The sequence below is a fragment of the Marmota monax genome, unplaced genomic scaffold, assembly GCF_021218885.2.
Source record: "Marmota monax isolate L192 unplaced genomic scaffold, Marmota_monax_Labrador192_F-V1.1 WCK01_AAM20220418_F8-fsc00050, whole genome shotgun sequence".
Lineage (NCBI taxonomy): Eukaryota > Metazoa > Chordata > Mammalia > Rodentia > Sciuridae > Marmota > Marmota monax.
The window spans coordinates 8895750-8918554 of NW_026694552.1; the positions used below are offsets into that span (position 1 = coordinate 8895750).

A 22805-nucleotide genomic window follows, 5' to 3' on the forward strand; every position below is an offset into this window, starting at 1 on the left:
TGAGATTACAGGCATGAGCCACCATGCCAAGCTCCAAGCATTGTTCTTTCATCAGGGGTTCAAGACACATGGTGAGCTCACTATCCTGCTACCTACTCTTCTCCCAGGAGTTGTGGCAGGCTGTGAGTACAGGATTATACAATGGGAGAAGAATAGAATCTTAAGGTTTAAAGCCTTTAAGATAAATAACATTAACTGTGTTATGAGTGAAGGAGGGGAAAACCTATTTAAAAATCTTTCATAGGCAATTAAAAGGGAAGATCCTTATATTTAGTGATAGAAATAGCAGGGAATGTTGGGAAGATAGTTATGGGGTCCTTTGACCCCACCATCCATTAAAAAATGATTAAAGTTATGTACCACAGACACACATGTTGCAAATTTAGCTTTGGGAACTAATATTGCTCTCTTGGCAGGAGGAAGGAAGAGTGAACAGGAGCTAGAGTAAGTGGACCTTTTCTAGCCTTTTGAAAAAGAACATTATTATCTATATCTAAAAAGAACTCATTCTGGTGCATTGTTATAAAAATTCACACACATCAAATGTTACAAAAATTTGTTATCATGCACATGAATAGGATTTTCAGAGCAAATATTTCTCATTCCCACAATGGCTCATATGTTTTTTTTTTCTGCCATAATCACTCACATTCCACAAAGGCCATTACAGATCGTTCTGTCCTTTCAAAGTTTTGCCAAAGTAACACAGAAAAGAAAGTTTGCCTGGTGGGTGTCCGACTGATGCTAAAAGAAAGGAGTTCAACAGGGAGAGAATTAGAGGGAAGGTCACTAACCCAGGAAAAGTTGCAAGTACAAGAAGTTCTCTGATTCATAATGGTGAGCACAAATTGAAAAGCTGTTCTTCAGCACCAGGAACTGGTAGGGTGGGAAAATGATTTGAGACAAAAAAAAAAAAAATCTCAAGGATTTTTATCAGAGGCACTGATGTAGACTAGTAGTCTCTCACAGTTTCACCTTGTTGTATTTTGTTTTGCAAGTAGAGAAATTGAGGCCAGAGAAGAGAGGCAATTTATTCAGGATGACAGTGAAGGTTGAGTTTTTAGAAATGGTAGGAGAGTAAGAATGGGGGAAAGCAGAGAGGATGGTGAACAGGAGGAAGAGGAAGTGGAGAAAGAATGGTCCACAAACATTTGGCTAAAAGCTGCTCCAAAAAGAACTTTTTTTCAAAATAGAGCTCTTTCAGCTATAGTGTTCATAACCACTGGTTCTCCAACTTGGCTGCACAGTAAAATTGCCTGAGAAGCTGTAAAAATACTGGTGTCTATGTATGAACATGGCATAATAAATACAACTATTAGGTTTAATTATAATGTACTAATAAAACTTTTTTTTAAATGCTAGTACCTGGATCCTAATTCCAGAGACTCTGAAGTAACTAGTCTGAAGTGAGGTCTGGACAGTAGGATTTTTCTATAAACCTCAGGAGTCTCTAATTTAAAGCCAAGATGGAGAATCACTGACATGGATTTTCTGTTTGGGGTCAGGGGTGAGTAGTGATGGTGTGTGGTTTTGATTTAATGGTTCTTTTTGAGTTGTTCTTCTATACAAATGAAAAAGTCTTATCGAGGGCCATTCTGACTTTGTAACTTTGAGTAAAGGAGGAAAGACGTAAATACCTTGGATTTGTAAGTGAAACTGTGGCTTATCATAGAAGTTGGTTGCAATTAGGCAACGTGCAGAGGCTGCTTGAGAAAACAGGTCAAAATCAGTTCATTAGAAATTACCATCAAGCTATGCTTTGTTGTATTTTGCTCAATATTTTTGTATGTCTGGTTTACTGACTTGAAAGACTGAAAAAAAATTTAGGTTTTTGAAATAGGCTCTAAAACAGTTATTTTCTGGTGTTGGAAAATACCCTCCATTGTAAAGGCTCCCCAGGATTTTTTTTCTTCACTTTTCTCGGTTTAAGACATAAGAGTTGGGAAAGTATGGGTCAGGGAAGGATGCAGAAAGATCAATTAATAAGTACTAAGTTTGATCAGTAAGTACTAAGTTACAGTTGGATAAGAGAAAGACGTTTTGGCTGGGCACAGTAGTATGCTGGGAGGCTAAGGCAGGAGGATCACAAGGTTGAGACCAGCCTCATCAATTTTGCAAGACCCTGTCTCAAAATAAAAAAATAAAATAAAAAGGGCTGAGGATGTAGTTCAGTGAAAAACTAACCCTGGGATAACAATAATGTACCTTTTTTTTCAAAACCTAGAAGAAAGGATATTGAATGTTTTCACAATTACTAAATGATATATATTTGAGAAGTTAGATATGTTTAACATGATTTAAACATTACACAATGTATATATGTATCAAAACATCACATGGTATATGTATAATTTTTATTTTTGTATAATTTTTATATATGAGGTAATTTCTAAAAAGATGTAAAGGTTTTCTTGTCAGAGACAGGAGAACATCTGAGTCCAGAAAGGGCCTTTGCAGTGGTAACTTTGTACTATAGATTTGTAAGATGTTACCTTGGGGTAAAAAGTGGGCAAAGGGCATACAGATCTCTCTGTATTATCTCTTACAATTGCCTGTGAATCTATAGTTATCTTAAAAGAAAAATCTTTAATTTAAAAAGTGTTTTCAGAAAGTATTCTAAACCACATAGCCATAAAAGTATTATATTCTAGTCACTACTAACCTACAATAATCCCTGGCTGGAAGACACTTAGGCCAGTTTTCTTCTTAAACCACTGTTCTGACAATGTGGATGAGACCTGGATTTTTACCTCTTTTATGTTGTTTCTATTCCAAACTCCTTTTCTTTTTGAATAGCAAATTTCAATGCAATTAACTGGGGGCAAAAATCAGTCTGGCTGTTGTGCAAAAGAAAATCATGCCTGCTTTCATGTTTTAGCTTTCCACTCCTTGCCTCCTTTTCCTTCCTCACATCGTATGAGCATGCACATGCGCATACACACACACACACACACACACACACACACCCCACTTTGTCCAGTGGCATAACGACCAATTTATGTAAAATTATGACCTGGAAGTAAAACAAAAATGGTTTCAGGTTTTTACAAAGGAGACATATTTGAACCACTGCTTCCTCTTCCTATTCACTTCATAAAACTTGGTAACCTGATGGTTTTCAGCCTACTTAGCCAAATAAACCAATCAGCTGTGTTTCTGTAGAACTGAGGTTTTGATAATTCCCCATAAAATAGGAACAGTCTACTGGATAGACAAAACGTTTTGGGAGCTGCCTTTTTGTTTTACCCCAGTGCAAGAAGTTGAGCCTGCAAAGGATATTCAGAAAGGATTCTCTTATCTTTTTACATTAGGCTGGGCAAAAGAAAATACCAAATTTAAAGAATTTCTCTCTGACTTGAGACAAACTAATGTGCATTAAAATCAATGAAAAGCCCCATCTCTACTCCAGCCCTCCCTCACGTACATTTCATTGCACCTTCCACAGCCATTCAGTCAACATGAATTTATTGGGTGCGTGCTATGCACCAGGTATATATTTTCATTACTACAGATGATATTTATTATTCAAATCATATCCCATAATATCTATCCACTTTAGAACAAAGAAAAATATTTACTTATAATAAAGTGGAACCATCTGGCCATTTTATTCTACCATTCCCAAATGTTTATAACTCCTTTGAAAATCAATAACTATCTCAAGGTCCTGCATTCTATACATAACCTCTTTTGCTAGAAGAAGTCCTAGATGAAGTCTTTCCCTATCATAAACAGTTTAGAAAAATATTAAATCTGAAAGACCAGAGATGAGGTTTGTGTACAGCATAAAATGAAGTCAAGAAGAAAGGCTAATTAATAGCATTACCAGAACAACCAGTAAGGTGATCACAGTGCTTACCATGAACCCTAATAATTTCAGGTGACTGGGCCATAAATTTGGTTTGGAATGACATCTGATTGACAGCCACTACTTTAGTTACTCAGCTTCCTACCACAATAACAAAAATTCGGGGCTGAGATAAAGAGGGCATTCACACAGAAAACTGAGACTGATCCCATTTCCTGCCATGATCTGGAAGACATCTTACTGTTATGGTTTAGATATGAGGTATCCTACAAAATGTCACATGTGATACAATGCAAAAGTGCTTAAAGTGAAATGATTGGGTTATGAGAGTCTTAACCTAATCACACTTAGTCTTAATGTAATCAGTGCATTGAACCCCTGAAAGGGATTAAGTGAGTGGTAACTATAGACAGGTAGGGTATGGCTGGAAGAGGTGGGTCATTGGGGGCATATCTTCAGGGTTTATATTTTGTTGTGATGAGAGCTCTCTCCCCTTGCCCCTGCTTCATGAGCCATGTCCTAAGCTGCTTTCCTCCTCCACATTTTTTTTTCACCATGATGTCCTGTCTTGCCTTGGGCCCAGAGTGATACAGCTGGCCATCTAATGACTAAGACCTCTGAAATTATGATCCCACCCCCCAATTTTCCTCCTCTAAAATTGTTCTTGTTAGGTCTTTTGGTCATGATTGTGAAAAAGCTGACTAAAATTCTCACTATAAAACAAATACAACTGGATGGAGAAAAGCTTCCTCAAGATCTATATTAAATGGCAAATGGGGAAGCCCACCCTGTCCTGTGGGATGCTGCTGTTTTGAGATATCCAGAGGATCGTTCTCCACTCCTGCCATAGTCCTTCAATATTCACTCAGAAACATCAATGTCTAGTAAACAATATCACTGGAGAAAAATGCAAATAGAAAGTATTTAATCTCACTGCTCAGGCTTTGGGTTGAATGTTGGCAAGCAGGGGGCATGTAAATTAGATGTGATCCATGTGATGACCAGGAAGCACAGACTCAGCAACACTGTGATGTTTGTATTGGTCATTTGATTACAAAAATTCTGGACCCTTTCCTCACACCCTCACTATCCTCAGGTGTGCTCTATAATTCCCTAGGCTCCTATCTTACCTCCAATGCTTGCTGAGAACTGGCTCCTAAGGCTTTAGAAAATTAAATTTTATGCATTACAAAACTAATTCATGCTTATGGAAAAAGCATCAAATAATATAGAAGACAAAGTAAAAAGATAAATTTTACCAAGCCTCCCATTCTTCCTGTTCATTTCTACACTTCTATGATTACCATTTTTAACATGTTGGTATGTGGTCTTCCAAATCTTTTTTCTTTTCTTTTTTTAATTTGTTCCTTTTAGATATACATAACAGTACAGTGTATTTTGACATATTATAAATACATGGAGTATAACATAGATTCTGATTAGAATCCCTTTCTTGTGGTTATACATGATGTGGTGCTTCACTGGTGTCCAGATCTTTTTTACATTCATTTATATACATGCACACACAATTTTTATGTAAGGAAAGCACCTTGTTTTGTTAGATAATATATCTCGGAGTTATCTCCCCTTGACTATATTTATATATACTGCATATACCCATAGATTCAGTGTATTTAACCACACTATTATTAATAGATGTTTAAGTTATCTCCGTTCTTTTTTTTATGAAAACAATGCTGAAATGAATGTCCCTGTACACTTTATGAATAGGGTGCAGTGAACACATTTATGTAAGTCCCTTCTGAATCAGAACATCTCCTTTTCAGACACTAAGAACTTAGGAGTGTTAACTCTTCTTACACATACATTTTTGTAAAGGGGTTCTATTTTGTTAATTATTTCAAAATACTACAAAGGAACAAAAGATAATATTACTGTATGTAGAAAGATGTTTACTTGTGTGGTTTATTCTAAGATTAGCAGTGATAGCAGAAATGAGATGCTATGGGGTGAAGGGAGGAGAAGCTGGCCCTCATCTTTCCTTTATTTTAACCATCTGATTGAGAGCCTTAAGGCTTATGGGAAGATTTATATGAACAAGTCCAAATTGATCCAAAAAATCCCATCAAAAGGATGGAATGGACTACTTTACAATCACACAGAAGACGCTCATTGTTGAGGATGGGGTAATGACTTGCCTTCTTTACAGGGGACATAAGATTTGGAGAATCATCCTGAAAGGGTATAAACTTCTGATTTAGATGAAGGGCTGTGGTTTCTTTGTGTTTGTATCCTGGCCTCAGTTAACCTAAATGGTTATAGGTTGGTGATGATGTCATGCTAATTTCTGAGGAAAAAGAAGAAAACTGGTGTTAAAAAGGACCCTTTTTTTGGATTGCTGGGATAGTAGCCACAAGGAAAGGAAAGCTTGGCTGTGGAGTATTGAATTATTTGAGCTATTCACACTTACTGCTTCTCTGTTGGCAGGTTGCCGGAAGATATCACCATCAGAATGTTCCCACGACAATTCTCCATCCCCTGTTTATTAAAAAGGAATAAAGAAAAAATAATACATACATAGAAGGGAAAACTATCACCCTTGTGACCCCAAAACATTTTTGGTAGTATGATTCCAAAGTTCTCAAGACGTTTTAGCTCTTGTGGCTACTCTTCAAGAAACAGTACTGAAGGATTTCTCTGGGTGTGCCTCATGGTTCAAAACAACTCTGAAGAAAGCTGCCACTTTCTAAATAGATCATCTAGCAATATTATCGTGAGTTGGGAAAATAATCACTTTCCATGTAATATAACCAGCATTGTCACTTTTGCTTATTATTCCAGTGACAGTTTAGCATTTTACAGGTCATATTTAATTTGTGTTTAAACTAGCCTTACACAATGAGTTTTCAGAATTTGGTCTGTCTTGATTTGTTCAGTTCACTATTATGTCTCTGAGAAGGTATATGCTTATTTGAAAGTTAAGATAAAACTTGCTGTGATTACAGTATTTACATAACAAATATCCAGAATGCTCTCATCTATTTCTGCCTGACACAATTTTCTGTAGGTCTAATATGGCCCAGTTTTTGAACAGCAAATGCCTATCATTGCTGTCTTCCAGAGTAAGTGCTTTTAACAGGAGGATTCTACTTTAAGCATTGAGAGCAACAAACATGCAACAGATATGAATATTCCTTAGCTGACTGAAGGTCAAAATAATAGGTTAATTTCCAAGAACCTTGTTTTATCTATGACCAAACAAACAGATGGGAAATGGTCTTAGAGATGGTCTTACAGATCTTTTCACCACTCTAAATAAGTACTATATAAATTATACATATGGCTGAAGTTAAACACAATATTCAATCAGATATTTTGTGGGATAACAAGAAATATGCAAAAGTATAATTTAAATTTTTCTTTTCTAATTAATCTCTCAAGCCTTTAAAAACCTAAAACTAAATATTATTTAGTTAATGGTTCAATCATTGTTCAATAAACTGTTAGGGAAATTTATGCAATATCATTGGCTTTAAAGGACTTGAAAAATACCTGAAAATTAGTTTGATGGCAATAATATTATCAAGTAGTCTCTTGTTACAAAGTATGGATTTAACCCTTCATAATTCAAAGATAATCTTATGGAAAAAATGATGAATTTTGAAGACTTAATTGTGATTACTAATCTTCCTAAAACACAGCTTTGATTGTATAATCATATCATTCTCTGATCAAAACCCTAAGTGAGTCCCCATCCAAGACTCTCTACAATCAGCCCCTACTTCATCTTTATTGAATACCTACCTTCTATCCAATTATCTCAGCTACTCTACAATGGGAACCATTTGACCTCGTTGTTTCTCATTAAATATGTGACTCCCTCTCTTGCTTCTATGCTTTAGCTCATGTTCTTTTCCCACCCCTCCTCCTTTTATTTCTTTTAACAAAATATTGTTAGTTATATATGGACACAATATTTTTATTTTGTTTATTTTTATGTGGTGTGAGGATCGAACCCAGTGCCTCACATGTGTGAGGCAAGCATTCTACCACTACCTAGAGCCACAAACCTAGACCTTTTCATTCTTTTTTTGAGACAAAGTCTCACCATGTTGCCCAGACAAACTCCTGGACTCAAGTGTTCCTCCCATTTTACTCTCCTGAGTAGCTGAGACTACAGGTGTGCACCACCTTACCCAGCTTATATTCTTCTTTTGAAATTACCTTACTATCTCCCAATCCCCATAGCTCCTCTATGCCTATGAAAAGCAGTTAGGATTTTCCTCCTCTACAAAGTTGTCCTCAGACACACATGTATTTCTGACTGCTTAAAAAACTTAGTGTTATGTAGCCTTAGAAATGTAGAAGATTTCAAGCATGACTTTGTTCAACTGCTCCATTTAACAGATGGAAAAACCAAGGCTCAGAGAGGAGAAGTAGCCATTTACAATCAAATCTTTAACAGTACCTGACACATAGTAAACAGTCAATACTTGGCAAATGATTAAATTGGGAGGCTTTTCTGATCAACCTAATAAAATTCAAACCCCCATCTGATTTTTAAAAATTCCTTCTTATTGCTCTTTCTCTTTAGAACTTGTCACTATCTTACATTTTACATATGTTATTGTTTATTGTTCTTTTTTGACACTATAATCTTCATGACAACAAGGAATTTGGTCTGTATTTTTTATTGATATAATAAAAGTACCTTGAACAGTGATGGGCACATAGTTGATACTTATTCAATATTTGTTGAATGAATGAATTCTAAAACATTATAAATATTTTGTGCTACTAAATGTTTACCAGGTCTGCCTTATCTCTCTGAGTAGAGTATAAATTCCTTGAAATGAAAGACCATGTTTTAGAACATCTCTATATCCCCTCAATCACTACTTCTTGAAGGGTGGTCCCTACATGACCACATCAATGTTTATAGAAGCTCAATTCACAATAGCTAAGCTATGGAACAAACCTAGGCATCTTTCAACAGATGAATGGATAAAGAAAATGTGGTATACATACCCAGTGGAATATTACTCAGCTATAAAGAAGAATAAAATTTTGGCATTTGCTGGTAAATGGATAAAACGAGAGACTATCATGCTAAGTGAAATAAGCCAGTCCCCCACCCCCAAAAAGATCAAATGTTGTCTCTAATATATGGATGCTAATACACAATAAGGCTGGAGAAGTATAGAAGGTTCTTGCATTAGACAAAAGGGGAAATGAAGAAAAGGGACGGGGGATGGAAATAGGAAAGACAGTAGAATGTCGGACATAATTTCCTATGTTCATATATGAATAACCAAGCAGTGTAACTCCACATCATGTACAACCAAAATAATTGGAAGTTTTACTGCATGTATATATGTCAAAATACACTATACTGCCATGTATAAATAAAAAGAGCAAATACAAAAAGTGTGGTCCCTAGACCAGAGCATAAACATCACTTGGAAATTTGTTAAAAATGTAAATTTTGGACCCCACAATACTGTATCAGAAACTCTGGGGTGGAGCCAGTGATTTGGTTTTTGATAAGCTCTCCAGGGGATTCTGATGCATGCAGGAGTTTGAACATAACTGTACTGGAGAATTGGCATATTGCTGGGTACATATCAGGTTCTCAATGTATGTACTGAATTAAACTGCAGTCAAAAAAATAAAAACAGAATTAAGTTTCTGGGTAGTCCACTCTCCTCTTCCTGGTTATTCCATATCTGAGGCAGACAAAGACTGCATGAAGACGTAGGAGAAACCTTGACTGTCCACTGTAAGAGTGAAGATTACAACCTTTGGTTGTAACTAGGAAATGATGCTCACGAGTCCGTTAACATTCATTAAATGCCATGTATTTGGAACGCCTGATATTGGCAGGAGGAGGACAGAAATCAGGTTGGGCTCTTGCACTCAAGATATGTACACCATGATTGGAGGTGACAGGAAACCAATATAGGAAACAGCCTCAAAACACAGGCAGATCATCAACTGGAAATACAATTGGAATATGCATGCTTAGGAAATATTGAATAGGAAGATAAGCAGTCCGATATAATTGCAGAAATCTTCCTAACAGATCTAAGCCCCATTGTTAGAAGTAGATGTTGCAGAGCATAAATGGACAGCAATGGTGGGCAGAAAGTATGTCTTCTGAATAGAATGACATTTGCAAAGAATCAGAGCTTTGGAAATAGAAGTCATATACTGGAGGTAGAAGGCACGTTGTGGCTTGAGCAGAAACTAGATGTGAAAACAAGAGAAATGGGCTGTTAACTGCATGGGACAGAGAATGCAGGGAGAAGGAAGGAGAGAATGGGGTGGGCTGTTGAGATAAACAGGGGTAGTAAAAATCACCACATGGATTTCAAAAATAAGCTCAAGAATTCATGTTTGCTCCTGTTATCAATTTTTAGGTAGGGATTCTTATGGTAAAAATGGAGTTTGTGGAAGCTTCTTCTGGCAATGAAATGTAGACTAGTCAGGGAGCAAGTGTAATCTGGAAAGCCAATCAGGAGGCTGCCACAGTAATAGGTAATAGGCCATGAGCATCTCCACAATAATAGAGAGGAAGGGTTGATTTAAACTACTGCAGATAAGAAAAGAATAAGAACCTGATGGAGGATCTGATCACAGAGGAGAAAGGCAGAAAAGAAAACAGTATAAAATGACTCTGGGGTTGCAAATCTGGAAAGCTGGAAACTGCCCTTGACAGTGATTGAGTAGGGATAAACTTAGATTTACTTGTCCCATTTTAGCTGGCAGTGGTGGGTCTGAGCCAAATGAAAATACACTAGAGAAAAGATTAGAAACCAGGAAAGATTTAGCAGCAAATGGCAAAATGAAATGTAAAAGCTATAGGATGTGGCTTCAAGCCTAATCTAAGTAGCTAAAAGAAAGAAAACAAATTACCAAAGAAAAATCATACAATAGCTCTCTTCATCAAATGCCCTTTTTAAGTGTAGATTTCATGATTGGTATTGACACAAAATGTTTACATAGCATGGCCTTCTCAGAAGTTCAATTTAGTACACTTAGACAATGGAGTTTTAAAAATGACTTTTAAGTTAAATAGTGTCTTTAAGTACTTATAATCTAGTCAGAATGTTGAAGCATTGTGGACCCATATAGTGCCTGTTACTAATTAACAGGAAGGTAAGATGGCAAAGCAATTAGGCAAGTCAGTATCAAGTATGGGAGCAGAAGATTAATATCCTGAAATGAAGGGAAGGGGTAGGGAGGGGAATAGGAAAAACAGTAGAATTAATTGAACATAACTTTCCTAGCCTTGCATTTGAATACATGACCAGGGTAACTCTGTATCATATTCATCCACAAGAGTGGGATCCTAAATAGAATAAGTTATACTCTATGTATGTATAATTTGCCAAAATACATTATCCTGTCATTTATAACTAAAAAGAACAAATACAAAAATGAAAAATAAGATTAATACCCTGTGGCACAATTCAGATGAATTTGTTACAATCTGTATTTGAAAACCTGAGCACTTTTATATAAACTGAAACAATTTTACTCATTAAAAACTACTAGAGCTATTACTTTTGAACACACACACACACACGTGATCTCTTAGGAACTGATAAAATTTCTGTTACCTTTGAGCTTTTGAAGTCATTAAAGGACATTATCTAAGAATGGATGTTTTGTTAAGTAACACCTGAAGGTTCCAATATTTTAGTTATCCTATTTAAATTTAAACTACGGTCATACTGAAATGATCTTCTTAGATGTTTACACTTTTTATGCCCATGAATGGCTCTCTAGACCTGGGTAGTATCTGTCTGGATAGCTGAAAATAGGTACTGTATGTCAATTTATTATCTCCGACATTATATCTTGAAAAAAAAAAGCACAAACACCCTAAAAAACCTGTTTCTTTGCTTTTTTTCTGATTCACTGGACAATTTTTCTTGAGTGAGATGGAACCTCTTTCTTTCAGCCAAGGCTTTTTGTAAAAAAAACAGTGATTCTAATGGAGACAGATGGATTCTAGTTAATTCTGAGAAGCAACAAGATGTAATTTTAACCAATTTTTTAAACCAAAATGAAAAACAACTCTAGTGTACTGTATGTCAAACAATATTCATTTAACCTTAAAAGCCACATGTGTTGTTTATTCAAACCTCAATTATACTCTGAGTGGTACCCTATGGGGCTGGAATGGCTTGGCTTTTTGGTAATGGGAGAAATGGAGAACAAGTATTTGAAAAGTGGTCAAAATCTAAGCTGAAATTCAGACTGTTTATAACTCCCATGGCTTCCATTAATCTCTGGTTGGCTCAAGCAGGTCAGGAAAGTAATTCCTGTGCTCTCAAAATGACCAAGTGTACAGTGAGATTCTAAGATGCCCACGAAGATAAGCCTTAGACAGCAAAACTACGCCAGCATGTGGCCACTTCTGAACCACACAAGACAACATAAATAGGATAGCCATAGGGCCTGATTTATTTGGGATAACCTAGTTTTATCGCCTATTTTTTCTGACAGGCATAATTATTAAGATTTCCCTCTTGCTTTCAAAAGCATCTTGGTTTGGATGGTAAACTACTTAGTCACTCCAACCATAAAGCAAATAGAAATGAAATGAATCCTCAAGACAGTAGAGTGATCTCTTCATTTTCAGAGGAACCAGTTGAAATCAGCAAAATTAGAGCAAATAGTGAAAGGGCTTTTGAGGAAAAGTGAAAGAGAACAGAGAGGAAGAAAGAAACCCATCATGAAATCTCCACCTACCATGTTCCAGGTTCTACATGAGGGCACTTTATTTGCCAATACTCAGTAATTGAGCTAGAGATGAAGGAGCAGGCGGAAGCAAATGCCCTCAGGGTGCCCCTGCCAATCATCTAACTTTACAAATTCTGCTAGGAGGAAGCAAGCACACTGAAACTTGAGGGAAGCTTTAATGGACACTGGAATAAGTTTCTCTCTTTATAGACATTTGACCTTCCAATAATTGTATGCATATAGTAGTATAAGAAGTCTTCCAGTATCTTGTAAGTGGACAGTCATTTTTTTTAGAATATACTTTATGGTCAAATAAAGCATTTTATTATTTGGTCTGTCAATACAAACTAGCATTTTAAACAAAATATTTTCAGAAAAATACTAAGAAACAGAAAAGGGGTAACTTCCTGCCAGAACTAACAAGCCAAATCTGAAGTATTCAAAAGTATTTATCCAAAAAATGAGAAATACTTAAATTTTTTTAAAAAAAATGCATGGGGGAGAGAGTGTGTATGAGTGTGTGTATGAGTGTGTGTGTGTGTGTGTGTGTGTGTGTGTGTAGGAGGGAATCAGAAGAGAGTAGATAAACTACTAGCTGGCTGGTATCCAGAACCTACCCTCTGCTTTTTCAATGGAGATATGACTAAACAGATCCAAGTTCATGGTTAGAAATGGAGTCTTTCCTTTCCAGAGTAGTCCCAATGTATCTGTTAAATTGTTACCATATTTTGCTCCTGGGAACACAGTCATCACAAAGACTGTCTCTTCCAGTGGCCCTGATGAAAACAGTTCCCCAAATTGCTTAATTATCCCCAAGTTGAGAGATGGTATATGTAATGACTATGAGAATGAACTGGAATGAGACAGCCTGGGTCCAATCCTGGTTCTGCTACCTCCTCCTGCATGACTTTGAGCAAATGAATTAGCCTCTTTGTGCCTCAGTTTCCTTATTACTAAAAGGAGAGACAATAATTGCTCCCTTACCTGGTTAGGATGATCAAATGAACTTGTATATACAAAGCACTTCAAACAGTGCCTGGTACACAGAAATTATCGTGCAAGTATTGTCTGTAAGTATTATTCCCCATTACCTTTTCTCTCCTCCTTTCCTTCCAGTTCTTTATTCTCTTATCAAAAATAAGTTACACATGGGGAAAACCCAGTTAAGGGACTTCCACAAATGTGATAGGTATTTCACAGAGGAAAGAGTTTAGATTAAATAAATAAAGCCTGCTGCAAAGGGCAAAGTTATGCTTTCACATAGAAAGGAAATCATTTTGTTTCTAAACCTTCAGAAGTCAGGGTCCTAGAGACACAGATACAACAATAATAGCTACAGAGATTCCTTCAGCTCAGACCTCTCTGGCTTAGAGTCTCTCATAATTATGCTACTCATCTCTTCATTTTCATCTTTTTAGAAAACGAGTAAGCATTTTAATTAAAACCCTTTTCTCACTTGGCTAAAATGAGGCTTAAAAGTATAGGTATCTTCTTCATTGAGATGCAGTTCAATTTACATAGTTATAAAGTAGGGAGTTAAAAATTCCAAGTACCCAAATAAAATTGAGTCCTGTGCCACCACATCATAAGCTGAAAATAAAAAGCAGGACAGAGAAGGGAAAGTCAATGATCTACCCGTGTTTACGGCCTGGTCAACCTAGAAAAGAAAGAGTCAGTCATAAGGTCCTTCTTTGCATGAACATGATGTTGACTTTCTGTCCTACCTGAAGAGGATTAGATTAATAGGTGGAAGTAGAGGACATGAATCTGGTTTTAATAGCCAAAGCAAAGCAGAAAGTGGATGTAGTCATACTGGTTCCTTGCTTGTAAAACAACAACAACAACAACAATAAAAAACAAACAAACAAACAGATAATCAACTTCCCTTTTCCTGGACTGTGGAGATCCAGAATTTGTAAGTTCTAGTGTGGGTAGTAGTCAAATATGATTCCTGTGCCTGACAGTACTCTTCTTTCTCATGATTCTTTCATCTGTTTTCACTGTTAGTCAACAAATCAGATTGATTCCTATAGAGGTTAGAATCTAAACTCATGAGGTCTGTTCTAAAGAGAAAAATGAGTACATACAATAGTGTGTTTCTGGGCAGTGATGCCATTCCTTGAAGTGATCAGAAAGACTAAGTCTGAAGAAAGAGTGGCTGTTAATACCTGCAAATAAATAACTGCTGTGAAATGCTTCAAAGGAAATTCCTTATTTTTATTATAGAACCAGACTCATACACACACACACACACACACACACACACACACACACCCCTCCAACGTTATGAACAGGGTAGGGCATTATTGACCCTGATAGGAGATTCCAAATGGCCAATTGGGAATCATGGTTATCAATTTGTTAAGTTCAATATGAAAGTCAACACTGTCCCATCCAGTCTGAAGGATTCTCTGTCTAGGAAGAAATATTCTAGACATAAAAGACATGCCAAGAAGGAACATGATGACCTAAGAGGGGTGGAGGTCCTGGGATAGTCAGTAAGCATGTGGAGATGAATTCTGAGCACAAGGGATGGAGAGAGAATAAAAACAACACAGAAAGTTTCCATGGAAGGAGAACAATTCTACTTAGAATTTAGAAGAGGAGAGTTAGGCAAGGATGGAAAATCTCTAAGATGGTCCCTATTTCTGAACATAAATGATTACTAATGGTCAGACTATTTTGTAGCTTTGAAAAGATCCAAATATTTCAATATATTTTGAAGCACAGGTGAGAACATATTTACTCAAATTTTGAGCTAATTTAAAAATATTTATTTTACTGTGGCAAGAACATTGAGGCATGATATTATACAGTAGATCTCTGTAACTTATTCATCTTGGAGGAATAAATGGGAATTGCTAGTCAAAAGGCACAAAGTTTCAGCTATGCAAGATGAATTTTGATTTTAAGTAGTAATTCTTCTCAATAACAAGGTTTCTTTCCTATCATTATGACCAGGAGATGGTGATGTTTCTGCAGAAAATGTGGGTCAATACACAAAGGATTCGAAATTGATTTATTAAGCTCTACATTTGGAGATGCTGTTAGCTCTTTAGTTTTCTTTGATTTAAAAAATCTGAAAAAATTAGCAGATTTTTTGATGTTTAGAAAACAACAAAGTATTTCACACACCAATTCCCTAAGATTCAAGCCGAGGTTGCATCTGAGGTGCAATTTTTTGTGTGTTTTCTATTTTTGGAAAGAGAAATCAAGAATTGCAAGAACAATAGAAGTTGTTTGATACTGAAAAATTACTTTTAAAAGGAGCTTCCACTTTCAATTACCTTGAAGGATTTAGCAGAAATATCTCAATTTCATGAAAAGAGACCACAGCTCTGTCTTTGGGCTCACTTGAGTTGGGTTGGATTGAAAAAAAAAAAAAAAACTGTGTTTAGTCTTCTGCCTCCACTGAGAACCCTATCAAGAACTTTCTGTGACTGTGACTCTCTTTGATTTTAGTGTATCCATCAGCAAAATATATGTTTTTTTTCTATAATAGGAGATACATAGGGAGACAAGATGGTCCTTTACTTACAGAGGTTCCCAAATGAGAAACCAAGATACACAAAAAAGATGGCCAATACAAGAAAATATATTTAAATGCTAAATTCTATTACTGTCATTTGGATGTGATTTTTCTTTAAGAGGTATTATTAATGCTTTTCTTGGTAGACTGGATTAGTTCTTGCAAGAGCAGGTTGTTATAAGCAGGTTAGTTCCTTTGTTCCCTTCCTCTCTTCCACAAATACTTGTTTCCCTTTCCACATTTTTGCTGCATGGAGTAGCAAGCATATGGTGGTCCTCACCAGAAGCCTAGCAGATAGGGGAGCCCAATCTTAAGACTTCCAGGCTCCAAAACTCTGAGCCAAATAAAGCTGTTTATTTTATAAATTTCCCAATCTCAATTATTTTGTGATAGTAATAGAAAATGGACTGACTTGTATGAGCTAGAGTAAGCTCTGAAGGTGGTCAAAGAAGGGGATCAATGAGGATTAGAGTGATCAGGCAGGGCAATTAGAAGAGGTAGAACTTCAGTTGGACTCTTCAAAGATGAATGAGATCTTAATTATGTAGGAGAGAGAAGAGGAACTTTTCCAAGCTTGTGGAGAATAGAGCTGAAGAGAAAGAAATGGGGAGAAACATGACAAGTTATAGGATGAAGAGCTGAGCCAGCCAAGAGCAGGTGTGTGTAGTGATGTTAAAGAAATGAGGATGGGGGGGGAGAGAAATTAGGATGGGTAATAGATTAAGGAATGACCTAACTGTTTTACAGATGATGCTTAAAAACAACCTGAAGGGGCTGAGGAAGTGGCTCTTTGGTAGAGTGCTTTCCTAGCATGCAGGAGACCTTGGGTTCATACCCCAGCACCACATAAAACAAAAACTAAAAAAAGAAAAAAAAATGCATGCACATTGCAAATGCATTCATCAAATTACCAGAATCACTTGGTAAAGATACGCATCCAAAAAAAAAAAAAAAAAAAAAAGAAAGAAAGAAAGAAAGAAAATAAGCTGAAGAATTTAGATTGCATAATATGGTAAGAAATGGTAGTAGCTACAGTAAATCAACATGACCCAGTAGTTCCTTATGAAGAAAATTCCTACAGTATTGGGGAGAACATACAACGTAGAAAAAATAGCTTAGAGACCAGTGTAGCATGGAGGGGCTGCTGGTTTCCTAGTTGGATGATAAGTTGGGAATCCCAGGAATATAACACTGCTACCAGTTATATCTCTCCCCTTCCATTCCATTCCATTCTCTTCCCTCTCTGCCGCCTTGTGTGTGTACTGGTGATTGAACACAGGGGCACTCAACCACTGTGCCACATTCCCAGTTCTTTTTATTTTGAGACAGGGTCTCATTGTTTAGGGCCTCTCTAAATTGCTGAGTCTGGCCTCAAACTTGCCATCTTCCTGACTCAGCCTCCAGAGTCACTGGGATTAGAAGCATGGACCATTGCACTCAGCTTATCTTCTTAACTTTGAGCCAGTCTTTCCTCACCTTGGAGAGGGTGAAGAAGAATGTGTGAGGCTGGAGTTGAGACTGGAGAGATAGTCCTAGTAGTCTTCTTTTACCTCTCTGTCTAGGATGGCCCCCCTCAATTACTGACTTTCATAAAACCTGCCCTTTTTGTTATATAGTACCATTGCAATTTTTGGTTTACTTATATCATTACATGCTAAATGTCTGTATTATCCACTAAAACTTCATTAGAGTCAGTTCCATGTCTGTTTTTGTCTACCATTGTTTCTCCAGCACTGGCACAGTACCAGCTACTTAGAGGTTACTTAACAAATGTCTGATGAATGAAAGAAAGTAGATATTTACCCTTGGGACTCTTTAAGCCTGAAGACAGAGCAAGAGACAGATGGGATGAAAGTGGTCCCCTGTGGTTGTGAGTGGGAGGTTGAGGCCTTGATGTGGAAAGATGGGCAGTGCAGTTACTCTCTGAGGAGTATCTGCCAATCCCGATGTGCTATGTATGTCTCTCCTCCCCCTTTACTCTCTTGCACTAGGAGAGGCCTTTGTGACCCTGCTAATGGACTCAAAAAAATGGTGTGGGGGTTAAGAATTTGGGACTCTGGAGTCACAGTAACTGGGTTCAAATTTTAGTTCTGACACTATCATGTACCTTTGGGCAAATCACATAGCTTCTCTGCCTACACTTTGTTGTCTGTAGAATAGAGATTAAAATAGATCGTACAATTGTGAAGATCAAATGAGTTATTGCATACATAAGTGCTTAGAATACCCCCTGGCACATAGTAAGTGCATATCATTTAGTATATATAGTGTACACACACACACACACACACACACGACTTTCAATATAGTCAATGACCTACCCAAAATAATATTCCCTTGTCTATAATCAAGTATATAGTCTTCCTCTTTGCTTTGGCAAGATAGACAGAAGACAGGCAAGCAGAAATGATAAATGGTCGAGAGAAGCTGGGTGTGGGTTTGGGTTTGAGGCTTGCCTGCCCAGAATGTGGCCGCAGTACAATCTTTGAAGAGATCTGGTCTTCTGATAAAGTTTCCCTTAAGGTTCTAGTGGCCGTTTATGCTCTGCTTTCAGTTCAGAAGAGGTTTGCTGAAGTGCCAGCAATGACATGTACCCTGCCAACACTCTCTTGAGTGTCCTAGCCTCACAGACATGTCTAAACAACCGAGGCTGGGTCTGAGATTCAATCCACATCTAGGATTGCTGTCTGATCCAGGGAGAAAGGCACAAATTAGTGTTTGGTGACAGTGCAGAGAGGCTTTTTCAATGGGGTCCTTTATATGAAGGTTTGCAAGTTCAGCACTCAAAAGGTTATTTCTTCTTCTGTATTTGGCCTGCAGTTAGGGTGGCCAGCACAGGGGAGAAGTGTCTGGGTTCCCTGCTGTGTGAGTAATATGCTTATATAAGGTACACCTTTGTAAAAACATCATTTCAACAGAAAAAAATAACTAGGTACTTCAAAAATGAGAACTTCAAAGGAGTTTCAACCACATTATATACAACTGAAAGATGTAAAGAAATGGGAGGCACAGAAAAAACAACAAATTTTATAAAAGTGTAGGACTTAGTCTTTATAAGGAAAGATGAAAGGAAACGGTGTATTTAGGCTGGAGAAGAGATGGCAAAGGAAGAATTTAATGAATTGTGAAGTATATGAAGGGACAATACATGGTCAGGAAGAACTAGCTTTCATGTTCTGCTTCTGAGAACAAAATAAAGGGAAAGAAATGTAAATTGTGATAAGAGAACTGAAGATACTTAGTCCCAGGATCTGTTACCACAATGAATAGAAAGAAAGTTCTATGAGGCTTAAATACACAAAAAGACAAAGCTACTGGAAATTGAAGAGAGGATTCAGTTCTATTAATTCCAGGTTAATAATTGCCACTTCTTAAGCATTTTTACAGTTGAGAAATGCAAGTTTCTAATTGGAGTAGCTTGTTTAATGTAACTGCACTGTCAAATCTATGTGTTTCTGACTTCAGAACCTATGTCCTCTGCAATTCATTGTCTCTTGAATACAATAACATGTGTTTTCACTGTTTCCTTTTCTTTCTATTATTAATTATTCTTCAGTTTATATTTCACATATCCTTTACTCAAAACAAAATAATCTTAGCCTAAGAACTGTTTTATAGTGACCAGCTGGTTATATTAACAGCCAGATGTATGTTTCTGATCAGTATGGATTATTTTCCATTTGGGGAATACTCAAATTAAGTTGCAGAAAAAGATAAGAAGGCAGGTGAGGAATAAAACATCTATTTTTTCCTGAGTGAAATGTAATAACAACACTGTACAGATATATATGAATACATTTTAAGAAATAGGTATGAAAAGACCTGGGGCCTTACCGAATGAAGCATAAATCAAATTAGGCCGTAACTGAGTTTATGTTAACTTTTAAGTGCTGGGACAAATCGCATATTAAGAGCTTTGTAATGTATTGAACAACCAATAAAAAAATAAAAGGAATGAGCATACACTGATAGTCAAAACTGGGTGAGTTATTTCAGAAAGAAATATTAACTGTTGGGTCCTAAAGTGGGATGGAGGAGAAAAAAATCTAGGGAGCAAGACTAACAACAAATCATTTCCTATTGACTATGAATTGATACATAGTCAGTAACATCTTCCACCGATGCTATATGGTGATTTGTTCCTCAAAGTTTCTGAACTTGGAGTGGAGTCCCCCATGTGGCAGCATTAAGAGGTGGTGTGGAACATGTAAAAGGTGGAATGACTATTGGAGGTATTGCCTTTGGAAGGCATTAAAATAGTTTTCATGAGATCCTAGTAGCTCTCCAGAGATGGTTGCTACAGATAAGCAAGCCTGACCTCTTCCCTACTCTCTCACCTCTTGTCTAGAGGAGATGTGATCTCTACCTCTTGTATGTGGTCCACTATCATACCATTTGCCATGAGGTGATGCTGTCAGAGGGGCCTTCACCAGAGCTGGTGCTTGGACTTGCAGCCTCCCAAATGGTGGGCTAAGTAAATCTCTTTTCTTTACAAACTTCCCAGCCTCAGGTATTTTGTTATAGCAATGACAGACTGATACAACAGTCAGTAAAAACAATAATTATATGCCATTTTAGTACTTTAGTATCTAATTCAAGTCCTGGGCAACCTTCTAGTAATCTTTCCAACCTAGTGTGCAGTCATTTAAATAGCACCTACTCCATGCCTAGTGCAGTGGGGGAAATAAACATGAACCAGAAAGAATTGATGCCTTAAGAAATTTATACATTATTAGGGATGAGAGACACAGATATAGATAATAAATGACTAAGATGACAGGTGATAAATGCTACCGGAGAGACACAGGTTAAGTGCTAAGGGATTGTAAATGTAGAGGCAGATTTACTCTTAGCTTGCAGGATTAAAAAATGCTTTTAAGTAGTACAAAAATTAGGGATAGAGGTGGGAAGGCAGAGAAGAGAGAAAGGCCTTCCATATAGTGTTTATCAAAATATGTCCTGATGATGATTAACTGCATTAGTACCTAATTAGTGCTTTGGAGATAGGTCTTGAAGGTCTGGCAGGATCTTCATAGGCAGGAATGAAGGGAAATAATTTCCCACTAAGAGGCACCATTCCCTGCTCCCACTCTTAACTTACTTTACTGTACATGTGCAGTTTTTACATAAGCGGTCATTCTATCTCCTTTTCCTCCCAGTTCCTTATCATAAAATGGCCACCACTCATTCACCCCAAACTTGGTTACTATATGATTGGAATTAGACTACCTGACCAATCAGAAATCAATATTAGTTACTTTTCTATAGTTTATTTGGGTCTCAGACTTTTAACAGGCTGTTTCAGCACACTAAGATACATAACCATGGTTCCAGGCTATCTCCAGTTGGTTATGTGATTTTGGAATGTTTTCTCAAACTGATAGTCCATACACTACCATTCTGCATCAGAATGATGATGCAATCTATCAGATTCCTGGGCCCCAGTCCAAGGCCACTAGATCAGAGTACCTGCAAGTATGTTCCAGAGATATGAATTTCAACACATTGTCTAGGAAATTTTGAAGCAAAATAAAATTTGAGAAACATTAAAAGAGGGAAGAAAGAGCAAAAGTACAAAGGTAAGAAAGCACAGGAACAATATGAGTGAAACCTGAAGGGTATGAATGGAAGAATATTGGGCTGTAGAGGTAAATGGAAGCCAGACCAATGGGGGATTCTAGCATCAGAGTCAGGGGCTTGACATGTATTCTAGTGGCAATAGGCAGCATATCTTTCAATGGCAGAGTATCATGGTTAAGAGCTCAAATCTTGAGCCAGGCTTCCAGAAGTCAGCTCTTAGCTCCTAAACTCACCAGTTACTTGACTTTGTGTAAAGTTCTTAAGCTTTCTCTGCATTGGTTTCTTCATGTATAAAATGGTATAATAATAATAGGACTCACCTCATAGAATTGTCATGAGATTAAATGAGTTCATATATGTGAAATGCATAAAATTGGGAGTGGAACATAGTAAATATGATGTGTCAGCATAAAGACTTTCGAAAAGGCGTGTAACAAGGTTAAGGCTATCTTTGTGGAAGGTTAAGATGGCAATAATGCATATAAGTCACCAGCCTGTCCTTGTTGAGCAAACCCTATATTTCCTCTAACTCATGTTTCTCAGCCTTGGCTGAACATTGGAATCACTTCCTCCTCCTCCTCCTGGTTGGGGCAGAAATCCACCAAGACAGTTCTGATTTGAGAATCAGTGTTCTAAGTATATTTCAAATCTGTCCCATTTCCATTACTGACTCCTCACTATATGCAACACAATAACCTAGGTTCTTTTGTTGTGTTATATCACTTAAATTTCAGAACCATTTTTGAGATGGATGCTAATGTTATCCTCACTTTAAAAGATTGTTTGGAAGGTTGAATAAGGTCATGTAGCTAGAAAGGAATAGGCAGTTTGATTCCAGAGGCAGTTTGATTCCAGAGGCACCACCCAAAACCACCACTTGGTACTGTGTCCCCAGTCCAAACAGTCACCCTTTCACACTAGAGAGGTCACCTCCCTGGTCTCTCTACTTGCATTATTGCATCCCTCCATTTTAATATGGAAATTACAGCCAGTGAAATCTTTTGATACATCAACTGGATAATGTCACAATCTTGCTCAAAAATTTCCATTGATTTCCCATGTGCTTAAAAGCTGAAATTAAAACTTCTTCCCATGGTCTTCCAAGTCATGTATGGTCTCACTCATCTGTCCACCTCTCCAGCCTCATCTCATTGTCCTGCCAGTTTCAACCACAAT

The 22805-nt window shown here is 37.1% G+C and overlaps 1 protein-coding gene across 4 annotated transcripts in view; it reads right to left on the reverse strand.

Moving 5' to 3' along the window:
* The window catches only part of Chrdl1 (chordin like 1), a 109298-nt gene that overhangs the window by 20226 nt on the left and 66267 nt on the right, over nucleotides 1–22805 (reverse strand). For all 4 annotated transcript variants that reach the window (XM_046420882.2, XM_046420880.2, XM_046420881.2 and 1 more), the window contains exon 7: nucleotides 6240–6307. In XM_046420882.2, coding sequence (XP_046276838.1) covers nucleotides 6240–6307 — 68 coding nt within the window. The remainder of the gene's footprint in view (nucleotides 1–6239; nucleotides 6308–22805) is intronic.